Here is a 26,214-nt window from a genome sequence, read left to right on the forward strand (position 1 = left end):
CCCACATCCATTGCTACAACTTCATTGAATGTTCCATCTAAGAAAAATCCCACTACTGGTTTAGCTGGATTTCTTTTTATATCTTACATACTTCACAACTCATGATTGTCAGTTAGTAACTTTATTTCTCTTTTTCCTTCTCCCAAACCAATACTCCACTGTGCTTCTTCTGTTAGCTTCATATTTTATCTCCACTCTGTGGCCAAATTGTAGATGTAACTCATCATTGTACCTTTAATTTCCCTTAGGCTTTTCCCTTCCACCCTCCAATAATAATTCTTCTTCACCTTCCTCTCAAAATTGGTATTTTAAATGGTCCTGGTTCACTTCTGCACCCTACCTCATTTCCTACTTTCATTTTAACACACTTTCTTAAATTTATGGTCATCCCCATTTTACCATGGTTTTCTTACCTAATAACCATGGTACATCTCTGCAAAATTTCTGTCTTCAAATAAACTTTTTGTTTTTCAATATCACCGGTATTTCCATACATTCTTTCTTGACTTTGTATGATGACTCACCAAAATTAAATACTTTATTAGACTCTTCTTAGATCATTCATTCTCCTCAATTCTTCCCTGATTCAAACCCACAACACGCAGCACACACCCCACAACCATGTTGACTTACATCCCAGTTCCAATTGCATCAACCTCTTCCCAAGATTCTTCTATTTTGCTAACTTTTCTCCTATATAAACTTTTTCTTCTCTTGTCCAGTTTCTGATTCTTCTTATTCTGAAAATTGAGGACAGTCTCTGGTCCAATGCCATTCCGATTTGTATAGCACACAGTGTTACTTTCCTTCTATTTAAAGGAGTTCTTCCACTCTACTCGATTCACCTTTCCATATCTTTGGCTTTTCCACCTTTCCCAAAATTCTCACAACCTTCTGATCCTAACCATTCCCCTCCTCTATTCTAATCCCTCAAACATTCTTTTTCACATTTGTGACACTGTTTTATATTCCAACTTTTCTTGACCACAAGCTGCTAATACCATTTGTTTTTGATCTTCTGTGAGATTCGATTGTTCTAGTACACATGAAAACCTTTGTTTCCCTTCACATGCTTTTCCTAGTGCCCTACTTCACACCTGACTCTGCCTTTTCATACCTAATTATAAAATCTTCTCATCCTTTTCACTAGATTCTCTTCTATTTAAAATAGTTTTTCATTTTACTGTACTTTCCATTAACGGCCTTTTAGATACACTTCATCTAGTTTGACAGATTATTCTTGAACCCGCTATCCTAAGTTCATCTCTATCTATTCTTCTGTTACTTCTAAAGCTTTCCCTTTAAGCTCATCCTTATCTCTATCCCCGATATTTCACTTCTCTCCACACACACCACAAGCCAATTCGACTTGTCCTCCATCCTTTATAATCGCCCTGTGTTCTAAATCTCGGACAAAGCCTCCATTTCATCTCTCCAAAGTTTACCATCAGATCCGTCCATTTTTAACGAACCACGCCTGCTATCATTTGAAAATTTTTCTAGCCTAACGTATCCTTTAAATCACTCAATTATGGATCCACTCACCCGTTCACGCGTTGTTCTTTTACTCTATGCAATCCAGCTTTGACAACAAAAACCACAAACATATTCTTACAGTTCCATAACCATTATCGCCCTAACTCAGAGAGCTCTTCTACCTCTTTCCACCATGCTTTCTACACTCCTGCTCCTTGTTTGTTTACATTTTTCTCCCACTCCAAGAGTGTCCTGTGACGTCACTCTCTCCATGACGTCATTAAATAACAACATACTCTTTAAACATAAGGAATGCTATGCTATAAAAACATCTTGTTCAAACATGTGCTTTCTTTTATGTTTATCCTGGTAATACCCATACACTTCATCAATGCAGAAATAAAATAATGACTAACTTATAAAACTAACATACAATCACACTCTATCTCCTTCTCCCTCTCCCTCCAGCCTTTTCTTATCCTAATCCTCTAATCTCCATTATTCACCCTTTTACCTCTACACATAATCTCAATGCTTTCCCCAGAAACTCCATCAATACATCACTATCTGATGCTTTCCTTTATCCATCTCACCTCACTTATTTCTCCAGATTCTATTGTTTCTCTTATTGCTGCACATCAATTTTAATCTCTTACTACTTAATTCGGTACTTGATTTTATTGCAGTCATTAGGTTTTGCATCAAGCCACCAGTGCTTCTAATTTTCTCCTCCTAATTACTTTCTTCCCACAAATGTTTGAAATATATCAATCCTTCTATGGCCTCTCAACACTAGAGCTTCTTGCTTCAATGGTGGACTTTGCTACTCTTCTAGATTTTCTGATTTCCACCATAGGGCTTTCCTTACTCATCTGTCAATGATATCACATAATCCCACTGAGTATGACCATCTTCAATATTCTTAAATGAGCAGTCTGCATAGCTTCCCAATAAATCTTTTCTTCTTTCTAACTCACTTATTATCATTTCATTATAACTTAGTTTTTCTCACTATCTTAATCAGCTTTTCATATCTTGAGTCGTTCCTTCTTTTAAAAGCTTTACTTAATTCACTAACATCATATGAGATATTTCTGGCACAGTATGTATGAAAATACCCAATTCAACTGTCCTACCACAATTAGATCTATATTCTGTTAACTCCTTTGTCCTAATACTTCATTACCTGTAAATCTTCTGGCTTCTTGGTTCTCTTATAGAATTTGTTATACTGCCACTGATTACACAAATTCCATTTTCCTTATGTTCTACTATTACTCTCATATACTTAAAACTTTACTTTGCTCTACTTGTAATTTCTTTCAATTTCCCCAATTGTTTCTTTAAAAATCCTTCAGTTCCATAGCAAAATCATCTACATGTGTACATAAATACTCATTCAATTTATTGTCTTTTTCCAAAGAATATATTAGGTTCTTAATCTACCCTCTCAATTTTTAAGTTCCTCCACCAGTTTTACCACCCATAATACCATGCCTTTGCTGCATCCTTCTGAGCCCATAAACAGTTTTCTTCAATTTCATAATCCACTCCAACCATCTTCACTAGGTATAACATACCTCTCTGTTGTATTTCATCACTCAGATATGCAGTTTACATCTAACGTATGCTAACAATTCCACTCAGTTTTATTACTGTCAAACAAATTTTAACACTGGCATTGCATAGACATCTTTTCCCATTCAGCCATTTTTCAAAACCTCTAGCTACCAATCTTGCTTTACATATCCTTTCCCACCTTTTTACCTTTTCAGTTACTATCCATCTGTAGATATAGCTTTTGTCCAATGTCATTTACCTCCTCATATTTTGTTTTCTCTCCAACTTTGTAGTTCTTTTTCTTTAGCTTCAATTACATTTCTATTTTCGAACTTGTGCTAAAACCTTCTTCATCTCTTCACTTTTTCTACATGACTATAATCTCTTTAAGTCAACCCATCCCTTGTCACCTGGATCGTGAGTTCTACATTAAAAATGAACTTGTGCCCAAGATTTGCTTGCAAAAGATCTTTTCCCCTGCAAGGCTCACACATCGTCCACTTTCTACTATGTCCCAGATGTTTATAGTTTCTAACTCTATTTCTTCTGAATTTTGGGTATCTCTTCTATTAACTCACTTTCTTCTCTTACTTCACTTTCCCTTCATCTTCCAGTGTTTCCTCTGCCAAATCTCTCTTCTATGTCTCTTCTACACCAGCATCTTTCCAGCCACCATCATCTTTCCTTCCTGCCCATATTCCCTTCCTTTGGATGCAGCAAGGGATTCATCTTTCACAGTGTGTGTTTTGTCTACTAAGCATCTTCTCCTTTCTTGGTGATAAATTTTAACCTAGTAACATGATTCTCGCTACTTTCAGAGAATCCCATGTTTAACCACTACTGTTTTACCTGATAACTCATCATCTGAGCAGGTCCTCTCCATTCATTTTCATTTTCTCTTATAGAATACCTCGTCTCCCAATTACTGTTAAATTTATGTTCTCTGACATTTTTGTTTAGGAGCAATTCTTATTTTATTACAAGACTCATTTTGATAAACACTTCTCTGGCCTATGCATTGCATTCAGTGTATCCCTTACTATGCTTTTCTTCCATACCTTTTCTCTCTGCTATGACTTGAACTTTCTTCTCCATTAAATTAGGCAAGAAGGATTTTTCCCAAATACTAATTAATCGCTGGTTAGGGAGAAACCACCATTATTTATTAAGCAAAGTTCCTGGCACTCACTACCCATCTTAATGCTATGGACCAATCCACTTCTCATCATCTTTCATCTTCTTAAGCTTTCTTTTGATTATGCCTACTGTCTTTTCACACAACCATTGTCTATGGAGGATTTGATGCTGTGGCTAATACTTTAATATTCCATCTTTCTGCCATCCTCCTTACTTTTTCACGGAATTTTCCCGTTGTCTGATAACATTTTATGCCCCAAATATCGTGAAACCACCCGTCAAAAAGAGTCTTTATAATAGTTTTGGCTTCTGTTTTATCCAAAAGCCTGACAATACCTTGCTGCCATCTACCATTCAAGAACTTTCTTCTATCTTCCCACATCCATTGCTGCCAACTTCATTGAATGTTCACTCAAGAAAATCCCCACTACTGGTTTAGCTGGATTTTTATATCTTTTACATACTACAATCCTACATTGTCAGTTAGCAACTTTTTTATTTCCTCTTTTTCCTTCTCTCTCCCCAAAACCCGTCACCCACTGTGCTCCTTCTGTTAGCTTCCATATTTTATCTTCCACTCCTGTGTACAATTGTAGATGTGTAACTTCATCATTGTACCTTTAATTTCCCTTTAGGCTCTTCCCCTTCCACCCTCCAATAATACCAATTCTTCTTCTACCTCCTCCTCAAAATTGGTATTCTAAATGGCCCTGTCTGTCTTCTCAGTAACTTCACCTCTTCATTTCCTAATAATTTTATTTAACAATTTCTTTAAATTATGGTCATCCCCATTTTACTCATGGTTTTCTTACCTACAACTATGGTTGATCACCCCGCAAAATTTCTGTCTTCAAATAAACTTTTTTGTTTTTCAATACCGTATTTCCATTACCTCTTCGACTTGTATGATGACTCACCAAAATTAAATACTTTATTAGACCCTTTTCATCATTCATTCTCCTCAATTTTTCCTGATTCAAACTCCACAACAATGCGTGCAAGGTCACAATTCCTCACAAACTGTTGACTTACATCCTGCCCAAAAAATTGCATCAACCTCTTCCCAAGATTCTTTCTTCTATTTTGCTAACTTTTCCTATATAAACTTTTTTCTTCTTCTTGTCCAGTTTCTGATTTCTCTTATTCTGAAAATTTGAGGACAAATCTCTGGCCCAATGCCATCTGGATTTGCATAGGCATTATTGTGTATATTTTCTTCTCTATTTAAAGTAGTTCTTCCACCCTCTTACCTCGATTCATCTTCCCTGACATCTTGGCTTTTTCCACCCTTCCCAAAATTCTCACAACCTTCTGATCCTAACAACCATTCTCTCCTCATTCCTAATCCCTCAAATATTCTTTTTCATTATTTATGACACCTGTTTATATTCCAACTTTTCTAGACCACAAGCTGCTAATACCATTTGTTTGATCTTCCAGAGATCTTCGGATTGTTCTAGTACATGAAAACCTTTGCTTCCTCTTCACATGCTTTCCCTAGTGCCCTTACTGTCTCCTTGACTCTGCCTTTTCATACCAATTATAAAATCTCTTATCCTTTTCATCAGATTCTCTTCTATTTAAAATAGTTTTTCATTAATGTAATTTTTCCATTAACGTATCTTTTAGATACACTTCATCTAGTTTGGGACAGGATTATTCTTTGAACCTCGCTATCCTTAAGTTCATATCTCTATCTATTCCTCTCTACATTTCAAAGCTTTCCCTTTTAAGCTCATCATCCTTATCTCTACGGATATTTCACTTCTTTCTCCACACACCACAAGCCAATCTTCACTTGTTCTTCTCCATCCTTTATAATCGCTCTGTGCCCCGCTAAATCTCGGGACGCTGCCCTCCTCCATTTCATCTCTCCCAAAGCTACCATCAGATCCGTCCATTTTAACGAACTCACGCCTGCTACCATCGAAAATTTCTAGCCTAACGTATCCTTAAATCACTCAATTATGTGATCCACTCACCTGTTCACGTTGTTCTTTTAATTTCCATGCAATCCAGCTTTCTCGACAACAAAAACCACAAACAGACTTCACAACCCAACCATTATCGCCCTAACCTCAGAGAGCTCTCTCTACTCCTTTTTCCACCATGCTTTCTTACACTGCCTCTTGTTTGTTTACATTTTTCTCCCACCCGCTATTAGTCCCAGACTACTTCCTATGACGTCAACAATAACATGCCACTTTAAACACAAGGAATGCTATGTTATAAAAACACCTTATAAAATTAAACATGTGCTTTTTATACATTCTGCACATACCCATACACTTCATCACTGCAGAAAATAATGACTAACTTATAAAATCAACATACAATCACACTTATCTCCTTCTCCCTCCTCCAGCCTTTTCTTATCCTAATCCCCTTAATCTCCATTATTCTCCAATTCTTACCCTCACATAATTCCTAATGCTTTCCCCAGAAACCCAGTTGGTCAATACATCAGCTATCTGATGCTTTCCTTTTATCCATCTCACCTCACTTATTTCTCCAGATTCTATTGTTTCTCTTATTGCTGCAATATCAATTTAATCTCTTACTACTTACCTGGCAATTTGATTTTTATTGCAGTCATTAGGTTTGCTATCATCAGTTTTCACCAGTGCTTCTGTAATTTTCTCCCTCCTAACACATCTCTTCCCACAAATGTTTGAAATATATCAATCCTTCATATGGCCTCCCCAACACTCAGAGCTTGCTCAATGGTGACTCTTGCTACTTTCTAGATTTTTCTGATTTCCACCATATAGGGCTTCTCCTTTTACCATCTGTCAATGATATCACACAACCCAATTGAGTATGACCATCTTCAATATTCTGAATGAAGCATCTGCACAGGCTTCCCAATAAATCTTTTCTTCTAACTCACTTATTATCACTTCTCCCATTATGCACTTAGTTTTTCACTATCTTAATCAGCTTTCTCATATCTTGACGTTCCTTCTTAAAAGTTTATTTAATTCACTAACATCATATGATATTTCTGGCACAGTATGTAAGCGATACCCAATTCAACTGTCTCACTTAATTGATCTATATTCTAACCTTTGTCCTAATACTCTATTACCTAAATCTTCTGGCTTCTGGTTCTCTTTATAGAATTTATATACTGCCACTGATTAAGACAAATTCATTTTATGCTCTACTATTACTCCTATATACTAAAACTTTTACTTTCTTGTTCTCCTTACTTGTAATTTTTCAATTTCCCAATTGTTTCCCTTTAAAAATCCTTCAGTTCCTCCATAGCAAAATCATCTACATGTGTACATGTACTACCATTCACTTTATTGTCTTTTTTCAAAAAGAATATATTAGGTTCTAATCTACTCCTTCACCTTTAAGTCCCTCCACCAGTTTTACCACTCATAACATCATGCCTTTGCTGCATCCTTGAGCCCATAAACAGTTTTCTTTCAATTCTGCAACTAATTCAACCATCTTCACTGTGGTTTTAAATATACCTCTGTTGTATTTTCACTTGTAGATATGCAGTTTTTACATCTAACGTGTATAACAATTCCAATCTTTCAGTTTTATTACTGTCAAAACAAAATTTTAAAATTCTGGCATTGCATGTAGGAGCATCTTTTCCCCATTCAGCCATTTCTTCTTCAAACCTCTAGCTACCAATCTTGTTACATATCCTTCCACCTTTTTACCTTTTCAGTTACTACATCCATCTTGTAGATATAGCTTTTGTCCACTATATCATTTACCTCATACCTTTTGTTTTCTCTCCAACTTTGTAGTTCTTTTCTTTAGCTTCAATTACATTTCTCATTTTCTTTAATCCTAGCAAACCTCTTCTTCATCTTCAATTTTTCTACATGACTATAACTTAAGAACAACGTCCGTGCACGCTACGACGGTACGAAAGCAAGTTGAATGTTTATCCTGGCAGTATGTGTGCTCCGCCTCCGGACAGTAACTGCCTAACCACCTTGTTGAAGTTCAACGGCCGTTTCCAGCCTACGCCTGAAAGTATCTCCTAATGTAAAGGACCGAGGTTTGTATATTTGTGTCGGAACAAATATTTTTATACTCATTGAACGGAGCCTGCGCTCCCAAACTACGACTTCGGTGATCAGGTTCACGCTTTCACAATTGTTTGATCTGAGAAAATACATTTTCAGTCGAGCCAAAACTCCATAAGGTCTTTTATATAAGGGCTTGCCAAGAAGTAGGAGATACATAGGTTTTCAGATGAAAAATGTTTCTTGTCGAAGAATAGCCGATGAGAAGTAAAATCATGAGGTGCGCTCCTTTTTGGCGCGAGAGCTCAACGATGCGTCGTGATGTCCCTTTATATTAACCTTTATGCATTTGCAAAATAAAGACCTTATTTTTTTATTTGACTTGATTATTAATACTTGTATGACAATTGGAAGTTAGGAAATAAATAAAATATTTAAACACATCAATATTTAAAAATTTAAGTAAATGATTTAAAATTTCTCACCAGACTGGTTTAGGCTATGCTAAACTGAATACTTGTGAATATATATATATATATATATATATATATATATATATATATATATATATATATATATATATATATATATATATATATATATATATATATATATATGTGATAATGTGTGTGTGTGTGTGTGTGTGTGTGTGTGTGTGTGTGTGTGTGTGTGTGTGTGTGTTAATGGCCTCCCAAATAAGAGGCCATCTTTTATTGGGTATCTGTTTTAAGAACAGAATCAATCATCTCACTTCTTTAAGATGTCTGTGGTAGCCATGGCTCATTCCTGGGTCAGCAAATCCCTTCTCCTTTGTCGACTTCTCTTGTGAGAGAGGTGCAAAATAATGAGCAGGAAGACAAATACTGCAACTTTATTGATGAAGCGAGCTGCTTATAAAGCGGGATGCAGAAGTTTGCGTATTTCACAGAGACCGCAGGTACAAAGATTTACAGGCGACCTGAGGTCAAACTTAATTCTCTACAAAACAGGACAGGTCCATACAGAAAGCATAGTGATCAGTAATGCCTGATACATAATGTAAAAACTCTGTTACATGTACATAAACCATGATCATTTGGAAAGACAATAAAATATACAATTTACAATTATGGTAATAATATGTGTTCGGTCGACCCCAGGAGTTGAATGTGAAGGCATGAGAAGGCGGGATGTTCAATTACAGAGAACGCGTTGAGCGGGGACTTTACACTCTCACTGTATCTATCTTTACAACAAAGGCCTACTGAAATTAAACACTGACATACAAAACTAGACTTTATTTGCAAATTTAATGAAAGTGGTTCAGCTAAAGCTACGGTCATGAAATGGGGTGATTCACACCCTCTATCCATGGAAATCGTAACTAGGGGAAATACTGTTTCACAAATAATTCTGTACCAAGCAATACTAGTGAATACCACCCTGGTCATCAAAGTAACAAGGTTATAATACTCTAGACCACAATGTATGTCATATAGTATGTAAAAGTAAAAACACCACTTCCCGAATATTTGTCCTCTCAGGATGAAACTCGAATTCCTGTTGAGAGAAACATACCATTATACTAAAACCTGAAATGGTGTTCATTACATACAGAAAAATGTCTAATGGAGCATTAAATGGGAAAATTCATTATGTAGACATCGATCAGTTCCTGCTTCCCAACCGGGAATTTTCTCTCAAAGTCTGGAAAAAGATATAAATGTCACTGGGCGATCTTCTTTCTATGGCCCGGATAATGTACCTTCATAGTGGCGGTTTCTTTAAATACTACACCAGGCTAAAAGCACATATCACCCACCCAAGATCGAGGCAGTCTCCCCGTGAGAGTTACTGTTCCCCCTCATAAATATCCCATGGGAGATCGTACACACCCATGCACATACCCCACTGGAACCTGGACACTTCTGGCAGATTGGTTCAATGTTCTATCATGCTGTTCCCAAGCGCTTGAACCTCTCGATTGATCTAGACAAAATTCAGCACGTGGCCGACATTTGACCCACGAGTTACTGTAGATAATAGGGTAGGTTTCAAACACGTACCCCCGCCACCTTCCCTTTCCCCATCCCCATTTATGTGGTAAACAAACTCTACGGGTTTATCGAACCTTATTTCATGTGCAAATTAACTCTACGAGTTTATCATACCTCATTTCATGTTCTCGATACCATGGACATATAGTATTGAAAATGCTTTTCTTTCCCGTGATTAATAATTCTGTGTCAAGGTTTAGAGAGTCACCACAGTAATGGTCTTGGATGTAACTTTTTACGGTGAATGTATTATATTGTCATTATTTATAAGCAGTGAAAAATTCTTTAGGGAATAAGAGACAATATTATGCAAGTAAATGCAGACTACAAGCAATGATATCCCTCCGAGTAACGGTGGTATAATGCCTCGGGAGCGTTACGCACAAATAATAAAACTCCTTCCTTTTTTTCCCCTGTATCTAACTTTTTAGGGTGCATGTATTATATAAATTCCATTTTTATGTCACAACAACGCTTTGAAAGGATAATACACGTTTTATGCTAGGAAATAATGATTACAAGTAATTTTGTTCCTTATGTACCGATGGCATAAAGCCTTGGGAGCGTTGCGCACAAATAATAAAACTTCTTCCTGGTTTTTCCCGCGTATATTAACTTCTTAAGGTGAATGCCTCGTAAAAAGTCATTTTTTATAAGTTGTAATGTATCTTTTAACGGAAAATAAATAATTTATCCAAAGAAATACGGCTTACAAGCAATTCTATTCCATGAGTAACGGCGCCTTCCAGCAACACGTCAGCATGGTGGAGGAGGTTTGAGACTCGACGTCGCTTCACCAGAGTCAACTTTCCACAGAAGTTCGGGTTATTTGAGGAGGTCGCCATCAAAATGATGGTCGACCCCGGGGCTGTGGCTGTCCTGGTGGTGTCCAGTGTGGTGAGTCGCGAATGGGACCCCTTTGGGAGGCTCTTTTAGGCCAAGCTCTTGAAGAGAGTGACCCTTGAGCCTGAAGTGTCAATGTCCGTCATTACCGAGATTTTCGGTGTCATTTCACAGTTTCCGCCCCAGTTATTGTACTTTGCTTACCTGTGGGTGTCAGATGGTTGCAGTAGGCCTGTTACTTCATATACAAAATGTAGCGTGACATCTGCTTTCGCGGTACCGAAATGAGGGCCGAAAGCCCTTGCCAGCCACTGAATGGCCCAGTGTGTAATGTTTAGGCCCCGAGGGAATTTTGGGGGTAAATCTTAGGTTCAGGTGTTTTGAAGGCAAAACTAAGCATTAGCTCCGTGTCGGGTATTTCCTTTCCTTTGAAATTGACTTTCCCTGTAGTAAAGCTTTTTGGGTCTTTTCAAGAGGTTAGCCCACCTGTACTTTGTGTCGGTCGACTGTAATTAACCTGTAACTAACCTCAGAACTGATTATGTTTTTGTATGCTGGCCTTCCTGGCGTGCTGTTGCACATGCACAGTGTTAGAAGGGAGCTTTTGGTAAAAAGAGGAGTTACCTTCATTGGGAGGCCAGGGGGCAGAGCCCCCCAGCTAAGTAACACGGCCTACTAGGTGGTAAATTTTTAGAAAGAGGAACCAGCCCAAAATGACATGAAAATGTTTTTCTAGGTGATTTTGATGTGTTTTGCACGAATATCACCTTCATTTTCCTCGAAATTAACGGTTTTAGACTTTACTCGGAGCACCTACAGTTTCCCGGGCCCCTTGACCGCCGACCGAAATCGGTGGAAGAACACCAAAACCAACATGTCGTCCTGTTTGTGTGTGCTGTCAGTATACCGTGGCAGAAAGCAGCGCTTCGCGCCTTATCCGCATATTTAAAGATTCTTGGCAAGCCCGACATTTTCTGGCAAGAGGTAATGTTGCGCAGCGCGCACAAACAGGGGTTACAGTAAGGCCGTGTTCTTCCACCGATTTCGGTCGGCGGTCGAGTGGCCCGGGAAACTGTAGGTGCTCAAGTAAAGTCTAAAACCGTTAATTTCGAGGAAAATGAAGGTGATATTCGTGAAAAACACATCAAAATCACCTAGAAAAACATTTTCATGTATTTTGGGCTGGTTCCTCTTTTCTAAAATAATATCTACTAGGTTATTAGGTCAGTTATTATTATTAGAGATCCTTAGCCATTCCACCATGGCGGGTTTGGCTCCTGATGACTCTCCCTCACAGAACTGGACTCTGCTGGGAATTGACTGTTTTTTTGTCGCAGTCAGGCAATTAACCTGTCATTACACCCTGAGAGTCACACAAACCAGTTTCTATATTTCCCTTTCTATTCCAATTCCATATTGTACCTTTTCCCATTACAATGTTAGGTTGCTGAACAAGAATCTTCTGAACCAGATCTGAAATCCAGTGGCTGATAAACGAATGACAGGGAAGCCTTCAATACCTTCTATGGAGAAGCACTGGCCATATTTTCTCATTGTTCAGTTTACTTGGAAGAGGCAGCCGACGGTTGAAGGCAATATTACCCTAAACTCAAGCAAAGCAAACTGAAAAACGTCGGTTAGATCAGGCTACCTCATTCTAGCAAGATTAGGTTTTGTTATCGTGGATTGTTAAACGGTAAACAAACTGCCATCTTGGGTTTAGTAAAAGGGTGCCATATTCAGCAGGGCGGGGGGAATAATTTGAGATACTTAACAAAAGGTACAAGCTTGGTAAGTGTCTTTCGTTTTAGGTTTTCAGAAACATGGCGTTTAAATGACAGTTACCAAAAAATAATAACCTTGGCTACATGAAAAGCACTTAAACCTAATAACACCATAAATACAGGTGACCTAACTACAGTACTAATAAAGAAGATAGTTTAGAAACTGGAAAGGGGTGGCTAATTCAGTGCTGCCTTTCACAAACTTATGGAGCCTAGTCTTCGGGTCATCAAAGTGGATTTTAAAATGGGCTACTGCCAAGTACCCGCAGTTGTATCTTTTCGGCCGTACCTAGGTGTCGTCTTGGAAGTTCCCTCCACCTCCTCTCAATTTTTGTATTTGTATGCGCACCAGTTACTGGGTCCACAAAGTTCATGGAGTGATTGACGGTTAATGCACGTAGCCTTCGTCCTTCAGGCAGTCATAAGCTCTCCAGCAATCAAAACAATAGTTGTTATAGGATATTAATAGTCCTTATAACTAAGGTATTATAATATGACACAGGTAAGAGGCAAATTGCAACTTGGTTACAGGCTCAGAGGGCGGGAGGTTCCGGCATGCGTCCGTCATCATGCTGGGTTGAACAAAGTGAGTGAACTGTGCACGGTGAACTGAAGAACAGGGTAGGAAATATAGTTGGGGGGTGCTAAAAATGTATTTCTGCTTTCAACATGGGAACGGCGCTGCGTGCCTTATCCGCATTTTTTAAAATAATCTGCAGGCTAAAATGCTCTGGCAAGCGGTAATATTGCGCTGCGCGCGCCAACCAAAGGGCTTACAAAATATGTAAAAAAAGGTTTCTGTTAACTTCACTGAGAGAAAGTGGTAGAAAAACGTCCTGCAAGACCCTTCTCCTCCTACCCCATATACATTTCAGGTGTCTGCCAACAAATGTAAAGTAATTTTGTAAGTTATTTATGGTAAAATCATGTTGCGAAGAGACGTCAATATATTTGTGAACGGAAAAGTATTGAAGAACGTTGTAGGCACAAGCTACAAGAATAGGAATTGGTTATAAAACAGTTGAGCAAAAGGAATACATGTAACTGAGTTTATGTATCCCCCAAATTCTCCACCTGGGTGAAATGTAATGTTGGGGTAACGTTGCAACGTGATTGGTTGGGTACAGCCACCCGCCAAAAAACCCACCAACTACTCTCTCAATTGGAGGCATTGGTTGAATGAAAGCTCCTGTAAGACCGCGCATGCGTGACATGGCCTGCAATCAGCAGTAGTAGTGATATGTGAAAAGTACCTTTGTAACGGCTCGTGCTGTCCATTTAGTCCCACTTATTTTTACGCTTGTTTTTCGTGTTCCAAATGACATATATAACTGGAAATACAACAATAAGTTGCCCAAACCTTTTCCCAAGTTATTTACCCCACCCAGAACCCCGGATTCCCAACGGGTCCCCCTCACCGTGAGCTATTCTCGAAAGTGTTTTTACCCACCCAGGACCCAGATTCCCAACCGGTCCCCCTTACCGTCGGCTACAGTTCTATGGTAATTTACAGCTCAATTACAGCCGAGCGACAAAATATAGAAAAATGTCAACTGCCATAACCTAGTTCCACCGCGGACATGCCGGCTTAGATCTACCGCAGTACCTAATGCTGGATAAACTAGAGTCCGACATAATGGTCAAAAATTTAAATGAATAAGTCAATGAAGATCCAAAATTTTAAGTAGCTTCACTTAAAAACCAAATTGTCTTTTCCAAATAAAAGCTAATTTTTATTTTATGTCTAAAAATATCATGTTTTTCATCTTCAGTAAAAAGTCTGCAAAAGGGTTCAGTTACCAAAAGGTTTTAATGTATTTCTACGTGTTGATGCTATTCATGACGTTATGGGGGTCTAGGTTGTTTTATAAGGCACTTAATTCAACTCAAGTTGCAAGTTTTGGAACCAGTTACTGATGTCTTGCAGGTATACTTTTATTTATGTTTCCTACACTATTGATTGTGAGGCAGTGTTTCTATGTAACATTTACACACATTTATGTAGGAATGCATGACTACAAAAAGAATTGAGCTGCAGTTCTCTGTGCAGCACATACATCTGTTTACATACAGTATATGGTGCATCTAATAATATGTTCACGTAAACATGGAGCAGTTAACCTTAGTGGAATTGAACTTGCTCAGGTGCTGTTGAAAGTCATCAGATGAGGAAGAACTGGGTGTAGCATTTGTGGATTATGTTATCCGTAAATATTTGTCATCCATATTTTCATCTGGGAAAATAGTTGGATCAAAATCTGTCTCAGGCTGTTGAAGAAACCTTACTTATAGTGAGGAACCTTGTTTGTTCCTTCAGCAGGTAAATTAAATTTTTGTAACTCTCTCATTATTTTTTTTTCAGATAGCCATAGTAGAAGCGACTCAGAGTTTATCGGCAGAGGAATGCTTTGCTGTGGGGTTGAACAGAGCAACTCTCTTGTGCTCATCATGTGATACTTTAAAGGAATTTAATCTGGAAGCACTAGAGTGAGTAGCATTTCTGTTCATTGAGCCCTACCCAGCCTCTCTCCTTTGGGCCAGCACCCCAAGAGTTGAGAATGTTGACTGAATGGTCTGGCTAGGCTGTGAATTTTTGTAACAGATGTCATGGCAAAGTTTTTGTTTGTTAAACAACATCCTTTACTAATAATGCACTGTGATACAAGGACCATTAAAGTACTGTGTTGTATTTTTTTCATTGTATGGCCCAGCAAACTGCACTTTTGATTTCAGTAAATTTGTTTAGTGGTAAATCTGTTTTCTCAGTTTAAAAACTTGATTTCTTCCTTGTTCTGCAATCCTTTTTTTTTTATGCATGTATTTGTTCTTAAGGCTGCCTGTTCTGTGTGTTTCAACCAAAAAAAATAGTTTGTTTGGACACTTAATACTGCACTATCTGAAAGTGTTTGTTTGCTACAGGAGCAACTGTAGGCAGTGTTGCAACGTTGATGATGTTAATGCCACCCCAACAAAGTACCCACGTGCTCAGTTAGAAGTGTGTGGGTGACGACTGGGGGCATTCCCACAGGTCCAGGGTAAGCATGCTGTATATTCTCTCGAGTGTTGATTAGAACAAAGTTTCTTGTGTAAAACAGTTTTACTGACAATTGTTATTTGTATTTATATGACCTCTCTTCCTACCAGGATAAAAACCTTCGTCTTTTATGTGTACATATCCTCGGCAAAAGTTGGTCCAGTTGTTGAAGCTAGGTAACAAGTGGTAAGTGAGGGGATGGTGAACCTACCTACTCACTTAGCTGTTGTAGATATCTTCGCCCTGCTAGATGCAGCTATGGCTGCTGCTGTTGAAGTTCTGCACCCTTTTGATAATCTGTTTGATGGCTTTTGGCTCTCTTTGGTTGTGGTTATCTTTATGGTTCAATAAGGCTAAAGGCTAGGGTTGAATGGTCGAGTGACTAGATTCTCCTCCTCCTTCCTCCCCCTGCCTGGCAGCAGCTCAGGCTGAGTATAAAGTAGGCTGTGCAATTGAACATTCAGCCTTAGAGTTTTGCTCATGAAGTGCAGGTGCAAGTGTCTGTGCCCTCCCTTTACACAGGGGACCAGGGTTGGTTTAGAGCCCTAATCTGAGCTCATTAATTGAATTGGCCAGATACAGCTGCCTGGCAACTTGTTACTCCACATAAGGTCATAATTTGTTCTCTTTACATTTTCATATATGTAACTTACCAAGTAATTACATAGCTATATTTTTTACTCAATCAGCAGTTAAAAATTTAAAGTTCACGGTAGCGATTCAATTGTTTTAAGTGTAGGTAACAACCCTGCCCTTTGTCTGGGAATGATAGGTACAACAAAACAGAGAAAACAACTTTTCTGCTGAAATTCAATGCATCAAATGTTTTGGTGGTTGGGTTTGAAGTTTTCTTCATCGCTTTTCCAAGGAATTGGTGAAGTATTGTTGATTTTGGTAGCTTTTCAGCTTAGCTTAGCTTAGCTGTTATTCCTACAATATGTCTGATTCTAGCTTGCCAAGTTTTAGATATTGTAGCGAAGGGTGTAAGGCTTGTATGACTAAAGTGACTTATGATAGTCATACAATTTGCACTAAGTGTAGAGGACAAGAGTGCTCAAAAGATCTTACATGCGCTGAATGTGGTGGATGGGATGAGAAAAACTGGAAAGTTTTGAAATCTCATTTGGGTAAATTAGACAGGGATAAGAAGAGGAAGGCGGCTGTTAGAGCCGAGAGTAGGGCTGTGACTTTAGGACCTGTATCTAACATTCAAGTCTTAGACCTTAATGTTCCTCCTTCTACTGCCCTTGTATTATTCCCCATCCTTAGTCCTCCAAATATTTTTCCATCAACTCTGTTCCTGGCTCCCATGCTTCCGATCCCGATGCCGTAGCCAGCCTTGAGAGTAAGTTTGACCGTAAATTTGATCTTGTAGTCAACACTGTATCAAAATTAGGTGAATCGCTTAAGGTCCTGATGGACGAAGTTCATGGTTTTAAACAAGTGTCAGTGCCAGTGGAGGAGGTGGCTGTTCGTCCCTCTGATTCTCCTAAACAGAGGTCACTGTCTCACACCCCTGAACCTGGGGAGTAGACATACCAGCAAGGTTTGCCCACGGGCAGTTGCCCGCAATCCGATTCTGTGGTGCGTAGTTCCAACAGCCGTTGGAAGGGCGTCGCTGTGGGTGCTCACCAGTTGTCGTCGGATTCTGATCTCTCCAGTTGAGGGTAGAGATGTGTGTGATTTTCTGGGCAAATCTCGTCCTTTAAAGAGACCGCATGGTTGAGAGCCCTTTCCCATTTCTCCCAAGCGCTTAGAGACCCTGCTCTTAGTCCGCAACCAGGTTGCAGTGAGTGGCCCATCCCAGCTTGTTGTTCTCCTGATCGCTCCCATGCTGAGTGTCAGTTGTTGGTTCCTAAGCGCTCATCCAGCAAATGCTCATCTTCTGGGCATCCATGTGAGCGGTCAGTGTGTTCGCCAGAGCGCCATCCAGTCGCTGAACGCCAGTCTCGGACTTCCAACTGCCAGTCTCGGACTCCAGAATGCCCTTCTCATTCTCCGGAGTGCCTGTCTCGTAAGGTTCGGTGTCATCCGGGCGCCCCGCATCAGCGGAGCGTTCTGCGCCAACTAAGCTCCCATATTCTTCTGCTTCGCCTGTCTTAGTGTCAGAGAATTCATCTTTTGCACACATTAAGAAATAGTTGGAAAATGTGCTTGGCTTGCTGCACAAGGCGAGCCTTGCTGAAGCCTTCTCGAGAGGCTTCTTTGTCTCCATTGTCTTCTGAAGAGGAAGAGGTTGTCCAGAAACCCACTCCTACTGCATATATTTCTTTGATGAAGTATTTTTTAGCGTCTCTCCCCTTGTATTTTCAACCAGCTGCTCTGGTTTTGCCGCCTCTATCTTTCTGATGAGGAATCAGACAGACTCTAGCTCTCGCCTACCGAAGATGGTTCTTTATTCCACAGCTAGGAAGACTCTCGAGGAAGTAGAGGATTGGTTGTTTGTTAAGAGGGAGCAAGGGAAGGCCACTTCTGCTTTTCCTCCAGCAAGATTGACAGCTAGGAGATATCTCTCCTATTCTACAGGAGAAGCTCCATCCTTGGGAGGCACTGCCTCTTCCTAAGATAACTTCTCGGGATTAATCTACTTGGCAAGACGTTCAGCTTTTTCTTCAGCAAAGGTATTCTTCACCTTGTCAGAATTCGACTACGTAGTAAAATGCCTATTTAAGGTTCTTGAGGTGTTCAGTTTTCTGGACATGATGACAGGAGCGCTAGCTAGAAAGATTGAGGAACACGATGTGCTAGCAACTGACTTGTCTTCCAACTGGCTAGGTGTCTTATCCTGTGCAGATAGGGCAGTGGGGGATGGCCCCTGAGAACTGGCAGCTCTTGCTCTAGGGGTCCTCAAGATGAGGGAGTTGTGGTGCTCCTTAACCACCAAAGTAGTTATGTCCTTCCAGAAGTCTGCTCTTCTGTACTCCCCTTTGGACAGACATTTCTTGTTCCCGCAGTCGGCGGTTGAGATTGCCACTGACTTACAGAAGAAATCCATGCAAGATCATCTAGCCCAGTCAGCGAAGCGCCTCAAGGAGCCTTCTGCTTTGGTTCCATCCAAGTCGGTATCTCCTCTACAGCAGCAGCCCTTTCGAGGAGGCAGACAGGTCTTCTCTTGACCCCATTCCAAGGTGTGGTTTTCAACAAGGTCCTTCAAGAGGACTTCCAGCAAACCCTCTTCCAGAATGTGGCTTTCCCATCCTTCACGCACCTGTAGGGGCCAGACACTCTCTCTTTTGGACGAGGTGGAGTGGCAGAGGAGCAGGACCTTGGACGGTCAAGGTTTTATAAGAGGGTTGCTCAATTCCTTTCAAAGAGGACCCTCCTCTCGTAACTTCACTGATCACATTGATGGCATACTTGGAGGGCTCCGAGAGTTTTGTAGCTCTCATGGAGAAGATGTCAGCTCTTCTAAGAAAGAAAGCCATAGAAGTAGTGGAGGATCGTTCTGCAAGAGGTTTTTACAACCGACTGTTTGTTGTCCCCAAGTTTTGTGGGTGTCATACCTCTTTTGACTTAAGATAAGAGTTTTATCATAACTGGTGGTATTTGTGGGTGATTTCAGTTGGTCTCAGTTTGTGGCCAAGTAAGGGTTATCAAGTTGTGCGTCCAACAGTTTGTTCTAGTTCTTTCACTCTCGGCTTTCCTTTGTCGAGTTGCCGGAATTAGACTTTCAGGTCTTCTCTTTCAGTTGGCTTCCACCGTTTCATGATTATGCTTAATTAAAGGTTTCTTAAGAAGCCTTTGTCCAGCTCAAGAGTGGTGCCGTTAGGGTTCATTCTCCCTCTTATTCTGTTGTTTTGTAGCAATTTCATTGATATTTATTTTCAGTCACTGTAGCAACAGTATCTATTTTTGAAACGGGAATTCTGCAGTAGCTTCTAAAGATTTTGGAGTTATAAGAAAAATCATTAACGAAGCTATGCATGGTTTGATTAGACAGTTCACCATCCTTACCCTCCGAACAACTTTTACCTCCTTCCTGAAATTTTCTCTATCCTAACCTATCCTTAAATTATTCAATTATGTGATCCACTCACCTGTTCACGTTGTTCTTTTTACTCTATGCAATCCAGCTTTCGACAACAAAACCACAAACAGACTTACAACCCAACCATTAACGACCTAACCTTCAGAGAGCTCTCTCTACCTCTTTCCACCATGCTTTTAACACTCCCGCTCCTTGTTTGTTTACATTTTTTCTCCCTCCCGCCATTTTTGTCCTGTGACGTCACTTCCTCTGACGTCACAACAATAACATGCTCTTTAAACATAAGGAATGCTATGCTATAAAAACATCTTATAAAATTAAACATGTGCCTTCTTTTTATACATTCTGCAATACCCATACACTTCATCAATGCAGAAAATAAAATAATGACTAACTTATAAAACTAACATACAATCACACTTATCTCCTTCTCCCTCCCCTCCAGCCTTTTCTTATCCTAATCCCCTCTAATCTCCATTATTCTCCAATTCTTTACCCTCTACATAATTCCTAATGCTTTCCCCCGAAACTCCAGCTTTGGTTAATACATCAGCTATCTGATGCTTTCCTTTTATCCATCTCACCTCACTTATTTCTCCAGATTCTATTGTTTCTCTTATTGCTGCAATATCAATTTTTAATCTCTTACTACTTACTCCGGTACTTGATTTTATTGCAGTCATTAGGGTTTTACTGTCAGTTTTCACCAGTGCTTCTAATTTTCTCCCTCCTACTATCTCTTCCCACAAATGTTTGAAATATATCAATCCCTCTATGGCCTCCCCAACACTCAGAGCTTCTGCTTCAATGGTGGACTTTGCTACTCTTCTGGATTTCCACCATATAGGGCTTCTCCTCTTACCATCTGTCAATGATATCACATAACCTAATTGAGTATGACCATCTTCAATATTCCCGAATGAAGCATCTGCATAGGCTTCCCAATAAACCTTTTCTTCTTCTAACTCACTTATTATCACTTCTCCCATTATGCACTTAGTTTTTCTCACTATCTTAATCAGCTTTCTCATACCTTGAGTTGTTCCTTCTTTAAAAGCTTTACTTAATTCACTAACATCATATGATATTTCTGGCACAGTATGTAGCGATACCCAATTCAACTGTCCTACCACTGATCTATATTCTGTTAACTCCTTTTGTCCTAATACTCTAATACCTGTAAATCTTCTGGCTTCTGGTTCTCTTATAGAATTTATATACTGCCACTGATTAAGACAAATTCCATTTTCCTTATGCTCTACTATTACTCCTATATACTTAAAACTTTTACTTTCTTGTTCTCCTACTTGTAATTTCCTTTCAATTTCCCAATTGTTTCCTTTAAAAATCCTTCAGTTCCTCCATAGCAAAAAATCATCTACATGTGTACATAAAATACCATTCAATTTATTGTCTTTCTTCCAAAAAGAATATATTAGGTTCTAATCTACTCCTCTCACCTTTAAGCTCCTCCACCAGTTTTACCACCTTACAATACCATGCCTTTGCTGCATCCTTGAGCCCATAAACAGTTTTCTTCAATTTCCATAATCCACTCCAACCATCTTCACTAGGTGGTTTTAAATATACCTCTCGTTGTATTTCATCACCCTGTAGATATGCAGTTTTACATCTAACGTATAACAATTCCAATCTTTCAGTTTTATTACCGTCAAACAAAATTTTAAAATTTCGGCATTGCATGTAGGAGCATCTTTTTCCCATTCAGCCATTTCTTCTTCAAAACCTCTAGCTACCAATCTTGCTTTACATATCCTTTCCCCACCTTTTACCTTTTCAGTTACTATCCATCTTGTAGATATAGCTTTTTGTCCAATGTCATTTACCTCCTCATATACCTTGTTTTCTCTCCAACTTTGTAGTTCTTTTCTTTAGCTTCAATTACATTTCTATTTTCGAATCCTAGCAAAACCTCTTCTTCATCTTCAATTTTTTCTACGTTACTATAATCTCTTAAGTCAACCCATCCCTTGTCACCTGACTGTGAGTCTTCTACATTGTACGAATCAGCCCAAGATTGCTTGATTCTCTTTCTATTTTAAAATAGTTTTTCATTTTACTGTAATTTTCCATTAACGTATCTTTTAGATACACTTCATCTAGTTTGGACAGGATTATCTTTGACCCCTCGCTATCCTTAAGTTCATCTCTATCTATTCCTTCTGTTACTTCTAAAGCTTTCCCTTTTAAGCTCATCCTTATCTCTATCCCCGGATATTTCACTTCTTCTCCACACACCACAAGCCAATCTTCGACTTGTCCTCTCCATCCTTTATAATCGCCCTGTGCCCCGCTAAATCTCGGACAGATTTCATCTCCCAAAATTTACCATCAGATCCGTCCATTTTTAACGAACCACGCTCTGCTACCAATTGAAATTTTCTCTATCCTAACCTATCCTTAAATTATTCAATTATGTGATCCACTCACCTGTTCACGTTGTTCTTTTTACTCTATGCAATCCAGCTTACGACAACAAAAACCACAAACAGACTTACAACCCAACCATTAACGACCTAACCTTCAGAGAGCTCTCTCTACCTCTTTCCACCATGCTTTTAACACTCCCGCTCCTTGTTTGTTTACATTTTTTTCTCCCTCCGCCATTTTTCGTCCTGTGACGTCACTTCCTATGACGTCACAACAATAACATGCTCTTTAAACATAAGGAATGCTATGCTATAAAAACATCTTATAAAATTAAACATGTGCCTTCTTTTTATACATTCTGCAATACCCATACACTTCATCAATGCAGAAAATAAAATAATGACTAACTTATAAAACTAACATACAATCACTTCCAACCTCTCTCCTTCCACCTCTGTCCAACCTCTCTCCTTTCACCTCCGTCTCCTTCGTCAGTCTCACGAGCCAAATGACAATGCATGATGGTATTACTCAAAATAATTTCCCTCCTCTAAAGCGTTTTATATAATCCTGTCAAAAACACTCATAAACCCATTTTTCACGTTGTATATTGTTCACGCTTATTTCTTTTTGTCAGTGTATTTTAGTTTTTATGAAATACGTAAGTAAATATATGTTAACTGATAAGATGTCTGCACCAATCAGCCAGCACCAATCAGCCAGTAGTGTTACTACTTAACTACATAAACAAAAGCAGCATTGCCATTTATAATGTCTCGTGAACTCAAGGGGTAAAAGGAATCTTTTCCCCGACTGTACCATCTAAGGGTATGACACTTGTTGTATGTGTTCTGTTTACTTCAGAGGTGCTTCGGGTCTGTCGTCTCTCCTAACAGAGGTGCTTCGGGTCTGTCGTCTCTCCTAAATTGCAATTCAGGCTAAAATGATTAATTGGTTTGTACAACAAACTTCTTCAAACAAATTAAGTTTTACTGCTAATCATTGATCATAATATTCAGTGTCCTTCCTTCCCCTCACCAGTTGGAGGGTGGCACAGAAGAATGAGACTTGTTGCACTGCCATTGGACTCTACGCTGGTATGCACCTTGGAGCCCTCCTTTCAGCTTTCCACATCATTGTGGCTAGGTCCATTTAACTGGGACAAAGGCTAAATATGATTAATAAATTTGTATAAAAAGTTTTTAAAAGTGTCTTTAATGGCACTTGGTTTACAAATTGGTATTTGAATGACAATGTTAGTCCATGAAAGGGCCATCCATCACAAACCATTGCAGTCAGTGTTATCAGCAAGCTTTCTTTGTATGTTAGTTACTTAGAAACTGATGAATGTAATGTGTTTTAAGGTTTGTTTAACATAGTACAACAGCATTGTGTTTTTATTTATGTATATAACTTTTTTCATTGTATATAATTCAAATTAGTTTTGTCTAATGGCTGACTGTCATTTCAGCGTTCGTAAAGAGCGACCGACCTCTGGCGTTTCCAAACCTTACTGTTAAGTAAGTATAGATGAGTGACTGTTAACATTTTATACCTTAAGAACCACATTTCATTTTCTACTCAGAAATTATTGTAATTTTGTAATACATTTTTTAAAGTCCTCTTGCATTAGTTTTTTACTCTTGTTGATAAGTATGCTACTGTGAAACTTTATAGGCCTTATTAATTAATCATAAGCCATCCAAATTTATAATACTGTACTATTCATCTTTTTTTGTCCATACTTTGTTATGAGAGATGTTTTTCTTTTTCACTTGCAGTCTTTTGTATTGAAGTTTGCTTGGCAAGTTAATGGCATAATAGCTTTTTTATATGTTCCAAGTGAATGAGTTAACTTGGAATGGGTTACTGTAACACATCAAGTAATTACTTAACCTTCTGCTGCAGGTATGTTAGAGGGGCAGATCCAGTCATCAAACTGATGGATGAGGACGGTGACGTCATGGAGACGTTGGCAATTGACAAGTGGAATACAGATTCTGTCGAAGAGTTTCTCAACACTTATCTTATTCTTCCAGGGGACGAGGAGGAAGATGAAAAGGAAGAGGATTATTTGGAAACAAACAGGGTTTAATGTTAGCTGGGAGCATTTCTCATAGCACTGAAGGTCAGGTAGTTTTAAAGTTAAAAAATGATAGCATTTGATTGGCAGTTTTATTGATAGATCTTGCAATTCAGTTTCAGGATTTGTACATCAGAATTCTGAGTTCAGGTAATTACGGACTGTGGAAGAGCTGGAATTTGGTTGCTTCCTTAGGTTTGGTGTCAAGTTCGAGGAATAATAATTGGCATTTGATAGACTTGTCGAGTCATTTTTAAGGGATGCATATTGAATAAGATAGTGTTAGTTTTATTAATTATATACAACTCACATTGAAACATGTAATAAGTACCTTCCCTGTGCTGAAAGTATTTATAGAATTTCTATATCTGACTTGAATTAGTGTTTGTTGAGCAGAGGTGTTTTGAAGTGTTGTGTATGTATGTCTATTCAGTAGACGACAGTTTATAATTTAAACTTTTACATTTTATATTTGATTTCCACTGGTTTCTAGTAAGGGTCTTGGCTGATTTAACTCATAGAGTTCTGAGTGAATGTGATGAAATGGAAGCCGTAAACCTTTCAAGGGAGGCTCTTGTGGAAGTTGTTTGCTTACTCTCTGTGAGGTAAGTCAGCCACATTGCTACTACACCAAAATAAATTTACTTTTTCAGCTGGTTATCATTTCCTCCTATATCATTCTGTAAAGATATTTTTAAGTGTGTTTACCATTAATATTGAACAGGTAACTGCAGAATACCAAGATCTATATGGCTGGAGTGTATTCAGATGCCGAGATTACAAGTGAAGTTGCTGATATATGTAGTGTCCAAAAGAAAAAGATGGTTCAGGCAAGTGATGAGATGGGGAGATCTGGTAGTACTGGGGCAAAGACCTGGAGAAAGAGCTAAATTAAAGATAATCTGGATCTAATGGAAACTGAGGCAGGGAGGACAGGAGACAGCAACAAGAGTGTATTTAATTGCTTGACCTCCTGAAGGTAAAATCTGATGATTATGACTAAGGATGATGAACTTATTGCTTGTACTGGAGAGTTCAAACACAAATATCTACTTTTAAGAAAGCTAGAAACTGAAGGTAAAGGTAAGTGTCAGCAGTGTTTCTTTTCTTTTTGCCTTATTCTTGAGATATTACGCTGAGTGTGTAGTAGGAACTCTTGATAAGTCAATTCTAAGCTGCTCGAGTCCTGCAACACCAGTAAAGATGGAAAATTCCTGGGTTTAGTCTCTGGGCTTTAAGCATCTCTATCAGTATTTAGCAGTACTGGTGTGTTTTACTTTGCCTCAGCCTATTTCTTTTGTTGTGCAAAATCCCAGATGCTTAGTGTAAAAGAAAGAGCATTATTAGCTGGTTACAAGTTGGCACTAAGCACAGGCTCTTTGGTTACTGACTGGTTAAATGCACCCAGAAATTCAAAAATCTTAAAACTTAAAACTGTTCTAGGTCAGTGCATATTGCCTTTTTTTTTCTCTCTCTCTCTCTCTCTCTTAGGTTTATGAAGAGTGTTGGCAGGGTTTCTTCTCTAGGTTGGAGAAAGTCGGTGAGTATTTCCTGTCTCATACCATTTTCTATGAACTGATTTGAAATTGTTTGTAGAGCTGTTAAAATTAAAGTATTGTCATTTGTAAACTGTACTGTAGTTGTGAGTGTCTGACTGGCAAAAAGCTGTTAGCTTCTGATTTCAAATTAGTGACCTGTTGGTCCCTAATAGATAACTTGAGTGTGTTTCTTACAGTACATTTGTGTCATCACAAACCCATTGCTTTGCAGTATCCTAATTGTGTGCACAAACTTTCAACTACTGTAGTTCTTCACTGGAGGGGTGGGTAGAGCTTTTGGCTAGCGTGCTGTTGGCCCAGCGTTCGACTCTCCGACCGGCCAATG

At 38.9% G+C, this 26,214-nt stretch overlaps 1 protein-coding gene across 1 annotated transcript; it reads left to right on the top strand.

Moving 5' to 3' along the window:
* The first annotated feature begins 10,941 nt into the window (after positions 1 to 10,941).
* Positions 10,942 to 24,982, top strand: LOC136829902 (selenoprotein F). Its single transcript, XM_067089026.1, is given in 5 exon segments — positions 10,942 to 11,104; positions 15,197 to 15,321; positions 15,754 to 15,869; positions 23,719 to 23,767; positions 24,156 to 24,982. Coding segments are annotated over 5 exon segments (525 nt in total). The 5' UTR covers positions 10,942 to 11,056; the 3' UTR covers positions 24,343 to 24,982.
* The last annotated feature ends 1,232 nt before the right edge of the window (positions 24,983 to 26,214 follow it).

This window comes from Macrobrachium rosenbergii, chromosome 45 (genome assembly GCF_040412425.1).
Source record: "Macrobrachium rosenbergii isolate ZJJX-2024 chromosome 45, ASM4041242v1, whole genome shotgun sequence".
Taxonomy (NCBI): Eukaryota; Metazoa; Arthropoda; class Malacostraca; order Decapoda; family Palaemonidae; genus Macrobrachium; species Macrobrachium rosenbergii.